This window comes from Nansenia antarctica, assembly GCF_963989245.1.
Source record: "Nansenia antarctica genome assembly, chromosome: 20".
Taxonomy (NCBI): domain Eukaryota; kingdom Metazoa; phylum Chordata; class Actinopteri; order Argentiniformes; family Microstomatidae; genus Nansenia; species Nansenia antarctica.
In genome coordinates this window covers 19,702,964-19,709,620 of record NC_137693.1, presented here as the reverse complement: position 1 = coordinate 19,709,620, position 6,657 = coordinate 19,702,964, and the positions used below count along the sequence as shown (strand labels likewise).

The 6,657-nt window shown below is 43.3% G+C and overlaps 2 protein-coding genes across 2 annotated transcripts in view; both read left to right on the top strand.

Annotated features, from left to right (window-relative positions):
• Window positions 1–4,652: 4,652 nt before the first annotated feature.
• LOC308174494 (beta-crystallin A1-like) lies at window positions 4,653–6,259 on the top strand (the record flags this gene model as incomplete). The annotated part of the gene is made up of 5 exons (XM_080549574.1): window positions 4,653–4,709; window positions 5,012–5,130; window positions 5,274–5,415; window positions 5,568–5,710; window positions 6,112–6,259. The coding sequence occupies 5 exons, from the start codon at window positions 4,653–4,655 to the stop codon at window positions 6,257–6,259; spliced, it is 609 nt and encodes a 202-aa protein (XP_080405700.1).
• A 294-nt stretch (window positions 6,260–6,553) lies between these two features.
• The window catches only part of LOC308174428 (relaxin receptor 2-like), a gene marked incomplete at both ends in the record, with an annotated part of 10,238 nt that continues 10,134 nt past the window's right edge, over window positions 6,554–6,657 (top strand). The window contains 1 exon segment of the mRNA XM_080549507.1: window positions 6,554–6,594. Coding sequence (XP_080405633.1) covers window positions 6,554–6,594 — 41 coding nt within the window.

The window sequence follows — 6,657 nt, the reverse complement described above, 5'->3', positions numbered from 1 at the left end:
ACAAAACGTCCTCTCACCTCAAGTTGAAGTGTCTTATATCCAGAGAAGAAGATGGAGCTGAATCCTGATCTCGGGGTGAACATTTCAGTACCAACATTTCGCGACAGCGCCACCTAGTGGCCGAAATATGATGAGTGTGACAACCAACCCGTGTGACGACCAAACCCCTTCCTCCCCTAGTTGATATGAAGATAAGATCGATAAGATAATATCATCCTATTATGGGGCATTGATGTGGTTTATTATTTACCCTCTTGTTGCTACCCCCCTCTCTCAGGCCTATGGTATCGTCCGTTTTGATGTCACTCATAAAGTGGTGAGCGATAGAGAGAGAGCTATTATGCCGCAATAGGCTACGTCGAGAGGTCAAGTGTTCGATCCAAACAGGTTGTTAGCTTAATGATTATCCTTTAATTATCTCGACCTGGCTGTTCATGTTTCAGTTATGAAGTGCAATTGAGCAGCACAGCATAGGAGCATACCTGTCAACATTGGGATTTGAAAATAAGGGATATTTTCCAAAAAATAAGGGAAAATAAGGGATATCACCCCTGCGCACTCCCGGGTCATCCTCTCCCCGCCCACCATCCACAAACCATACCCCTTACATTTAGACTGTACACACAGTCAATCCTAACATCACCACTAAACAACCATAGGATACCCCTTACATTTAGACAAGGGTACACACAGTCAATCCTAACATCACCACTAGACAACCATAGGATACCCCTTACATTTAGACAAGGGTACACACAGTCAATCCTAACATCACCACTAGACAACCATAGGATACCCCTTACATTTAGACAAAGCTATACACTGTCAATCAACCACCTGCTTCAGTGCAACAATAATTAAGTAGTTCCTACATTAAGTAAGTGACTACAGGTGGTCAGAATCAGATACCTGGTTGAAAGTAAAATACTTTGAACAACCCTGCATGAAAACACAAAAGGGCATCTAAATTCAGCACATTTATTTATACATTACTTGACTCCATGATGTCAATGGGAAAAGAGCGGCGCAAAGCTACCAGCGATCATTTCAAAACAGCGATAATCGAGGCTGCGTTCGTAAAAAAAAGGCCTATCCCTAACAGTAGGATACACTCAGTTGCAGCCTAAAAACTCTAGGGGGTAGTGGTGGTCTAGTGGATAGTGAGTTGGACACACCACTACTAGTGTGCCCTTGGGTAAGGCACTTAGCCCTCAGTTACTCCAGGGGGAATGTCCCTGTAATTCGTAATTGTAAGTCGCTTTAGATAAAAGCGTCTGCTAAATGGCAAAATTAATTAATTAATTAAATTCGTTTTTCCATTTCTTCTTTCCTATTTCTGTGATGCAAGCACACTTTTCTTTTTAAACAGCAGTTCATCATTCTCAGTGATCCTCTTAGTTCACAGAATAGCCTATCCCAGAAATTATCAAAGGTTCCAGACATTCTGAAACATCCCACAGATTCTAGAACATTGATTCTAGTCCCTACATCCTCTGGAATTTAACAGAAAATCTAGAATCCCTCTCAGATCCAGGAATGTCAGGGCCATCCATTCAGTCATTTTTTAGAAAATGTCTCACTCTAGAGGTAATTTGCATTTACTGAAAAACCAGTCACATTAAATGTTTCAATATGTATATATTTTTTGGAATGTAGGACAAGTGTATGCTTTTACAACGTTTTTGAGAATAGGAAAGGTTTTTGACAAGTCATGTCACGTTAGAATTATAAGGTTCTATCTCCATTTTTGTCAAAATTGAGTTTTTTTACATAATCTGATCCATTAGGTGTTTATTAATGCTTGTGTGGTGTTATTTTTTTAAATGTTGACATTTTTGAGTTAGTAATTCATAAAATACAAAGGTTCCATCTCACAAAACATAATGGAATGTAAAAACTTTGACGCTCAATATCTCTGAACTACCCGAAACGGAGATAGAACCTTATCATTCTAAGATCACGAAGTCCGTGAACAGAAAGAGACAACATTATGGAAAATGGAATCTGAATATGCTTTGATCATGTCCTATATTACCTCCTACATTACCTATCCACTGAAATAAATCCATTTCAAACCACTCATATAAAACTGTCTTCTTTTCTGTGTGTGTGTGTGTGTGTGTGTGTGTGTGTGTGTGTGTGTGTGTGTGTGTGTATGTGTGTGTGTGTGTGTGTGTGTGTGTGTGCACGCGCATGTGCATGTGTGTGTGTGTGTGTGTGTAATGAGTGGGGTGAAATGTCTGCAATGTCTGTGCGTCTATATATGGTGTAGTGTATATGGTCAGAGGGCTACTCTCATAGGCTTGCTGACTTTGCTCATCCCTTTGTCACCACTGGGCTGCTGCTACCATCAGCAGAAACACACACACACACTCACTCACACACACACACACACACACACACACACACACACACACACACACACACACACACACAAACAGTATGTGCTCAGTATATGCAAACAGCATAAACACAAACTACAAACATACACATATGTAAACATATCTAACATATCTAACATATTCTCTCTCTCTCTCTCTCTCTCACACACACACACACACTCACACACACACACACACACACACACACACACACACACACACATACACACACACACACACACACACACACACACACACAACCCTAGGCAATGTGCTGACCACAGTAAGCCCTCCCTACATGTTCATTGTTTGGTGAGGAGAGTGGAGAGGAGTGATGTGGCTGCTGTTAGCTGGTTAGCATTGTACAGCCCCACCAGTCTCTCTCTACGCTGTTTTGTTCAGTCTCTGCCTGTTTGCTTTAGCAGCACAATGACAGAGGAGAAAGCCATAGAGATTCCAAATACAGCACTTTGCTGTTGCCCTCTCTGCCTTCCTATTGTACAGTATGATTCTGTATATGTATGGGCATTAAAGTAGCTCAATAATGATCCATTTTATTAATCGATTGCACACATTAAATACAAAGGAATAATAAAGGGTAAAAAGGCTGAAAAATAAAATCAATTTCAGGTCTGAATCTGATCCAGTTTGTTATATATTGATGTAAAGGAGAATAGATGAAAATGGTAGTTTAAGCACTATTTTACTGGAAATGTTTTTTACCCCAAAAGACAACACCTGCTTTATCAATGAAGCACTCTCGCTCTCTTTCTCTTTTATATACGATCCCCATGGGGCGATCTTTTCTTTTTGAATCATCACTCATTTACATCAGAGTGACACTGCCAATCACAAATCACCAGCCAATACCAAAACAGTCCTGATCTATCCACCCCCTGCCAAAGGTAGGGTTCTCTTGCCCACCTCAATATCCTGGAATTGTACTATTGCCCCACTTTTCCCCCTTCACCCTCACATTAACTAGTGCTATTCCCAAAACAGTGGTACTGCATTCATGTCATATATAATGAATCAGTTCTTGTGAGCTCTCAAAAATAAACAAGAGCTAATTCTATAATAAGTGCTTAATCCGGTATATTTCAGAGAGAATGAGAGAGTTGTTGAAGAGCACCAATGGCACAGGCATGCATGTTTGTGAACACTAAACTGTACATGCGTCTTTGTCCATCTCACTATGTCTACATGGGTGTTATTGTGTTTCTGTAGGTATGTGTGTGTGTGTGTGTGTGTGTGTGTGTGTGTGTATGTATGTATGTATGTATGTATGTATGTATGTATGTATGTATGTATGTATGTATGTATGTGTGTATGTGTATGTGTATGTGTGTGTGTGTGTGTGTGTGTATGTGTGTGTGTGTGTGTGTGTGTGTATGTGTGTGTGTGTGTGTGTGTATGTGTGTGTGTGTGTGTGTGTGTATGTGTGTGTGTGTGTGTGTGTGTGTTAACCCCCTCTCAGGCTCAGTCCAACGACAATGGAGCCCAAAGCAAAGTGCTGACACCGCCCTGGGCGTGCCACCCCACCAGGCCCAGCCCCCCGGGGGCAGTATATATGCCCCCGCAAACACCAGCCAGTCAGACCGCTCAGTGGAACCCCGAGACACACACAGCTCACGATTTTAGGTAGGTCCAACTGGCCTCGTACCAACGACCGTTACTTACTCAGGGGCTTTTGTGCAGCAGCAGCGACAGTACAGTGTTTCCCAAAGTATGTGTCTAGACACCAATGGCGGATTGGCGGTTGGGACTAAAAAACTAGTTTGAAGCCAGATAAATTGGTGTTGTTTAATTGAGGGATTAGAAGAATATTTGAATAGCTTCAGTACAAAATCGTTTGGATATACATGGATACTTTCTCTGTAGAGCAGGAGGAGAACAGGGCTTACAGTTGGCTTGGTCATTTGTCCTTCACACTCCTCATAGTTTATTTGCATGGTTCGTTACATAGTGCTGATGAGCAGAAAAGAGCAGAGGCTTTGGTCCATACACAGGGAGTCGAGGAGCGACGAATGGAATAGCAGACTATTATATTCTCTATTCCCAGTTTGGAATTAATATGCTAAATTTAAAAATGCCATGACATTATGTGGGAGAAAGAAACGGAGGAATTCATATATTTTGTTCAGAGTGATAATTATCTATGTGCTGAGAAGCGTTTTGTTTGGTAAAAAATGTCACTACCGTATGTGTGTTTGTTATATGTCAGTATCTCATCTCTCTCCTCCCTCTCTCCATCTCTCCCTTCAGGACATAATGGCTCTGACCAACCCCATGAACCCCATGAACACCATGCCTATGGGACCATGGAAGGTAAGCATACAGGAGACACATTACAAACTACATGACCCATATACACAGAGGCAACTAGTCACAGGGAGATAGAACTACATTACCTATAAACAGTCAATGAATCACCACACAAACCGCAGAGATTTTCATGGGAATACATGGGAACCACACTAACCAGCCACCCTCAACATTCGCCGTCAAACTTCGCAGCTGACCTAACTAACAACACTTAGAATACCTGTTGTTTTTCGAGACTAGAACAGAAGCCAAATCACAGACAGTCCAACCTCAAGACGTGACGTGTGTGTGTGTGTGTTTTCCAGATCACCGTGTACGACCAGGAGTACTTCCAGGGAAAGCGTATGGAGTTCACCGCCTGCTGCCAGAACATCATGGAGTGTGGCATGGAGAACATCCGCTCCCTGAAGGTCGAGTGCGGAGCGTAAGTCATCCAGAAACCTTCCCGAATCCCAGAATCGTCAGAGCTAGTTTTACTCTGCCTAACATGAGTCACTGCCAACCATCATTTCATTTCAAATCCCTCTCTCTCTCTCATATCCCTCCCACCCTCTCTCTGTTCTGTAGCTGGGTGGGCTATGAGCACTCCAGCTTCTGCGGACAGCAGTTCGTCCTGGAGAAGGGAGACTACCCTCGCTTCGAGGCCTACAGCGGCAGCAACTCCTACCGTATCGAGAGGATGATCTCCTTCAGGCCCATCTGCTCCGCTGTAAGTGAATCACATCACTACCTTACAACCCATCACACTGCTTTTCCTTTACATTAACCTAAAGATACATTCCCATGATGTTATAACGAGTAAGACGACTTGAATTGTTCTCCATCCCTCCCTCTACCATCTCCATCTCCATCTCTCTACAGAGCCACAAGGAGTCCCGTATGACCATCTACGAGAAGGAGAACATGTTCGGTCATCAGTTTGAGCTGTGTGACGACTACCCTTCCCTGCAGGCTATGGGCTGGATGAACAACGAGGTCGGATCCATGCATCTCCAGAGCGGAGCGTAAGTTCACTGTCACCGCTTAGCAACCTCTACAATACACATCTACTTCTACTACTACTACTACTTTTACTACTACTACTACTACTACTACTACTACTACTACTACTACTACTACTACTACTACTACTACTACTACTACTACTACTACTACTACTACTACTACTACTACTACTACTACTACTACTACTACTACTTTTACTACTACTACTACTACTACTACTACTACTACTACTACTACTAACACTACTACTAGTACTGTTTCAACACTATATTCAACATTAGCCTTCTATTGACCTTTTAGGCTAGCCCTATCTCCCTTCATTATTTATTACGTTCTCATTGGCCTCCTGTAGCTCACCTCGCAGTAGCTGACAAGATTTCTTTTTTCTCTCTCTCTCTAGCTTTGTGTGCTACCAGTTCCCTGGCTACCGCGGCCACCAGTACATCATGGAGTGCGACTGCCACGGAGGAGAGTACAAGCACTACCGCGAGTTCGGCTCCCACGCCCAGACCCCCCAGATCCAGTCCATCAGGAGGATTCAGCACTAAGCTTGGAAACACCTTCTTCACCTCTCTTCCTCTCCTCCTATACCCTCCTCTTCTACCCTCTCTTCTATCCCTCCTTCCCCCTCTTCCTCCTCCTCCTCCTCTCCCTCGCCCCCTCCCCGGCTCCGCTGGTCCGGCTAGTCCAGGCAAGGATCACGGGGCCAGACTTCAGGTGCTTACCGGCGTCACATGTTCACAGCACTTTTTTTAAACCATCATTACAAAGAAAGGAAGAAACGAATTGTAGAAAGACAGAAACACGGGAACGATGACAGAACTGAGAGAACGAGTAATAACATGAAGAGACTCTGCGACTCCAGAAGCTGGCGGCAGAAACGGTGAAACACCTCAGACCTTTTGCTCCTCTTCATCCACACCATCGATGTCATCATCATCTTCTT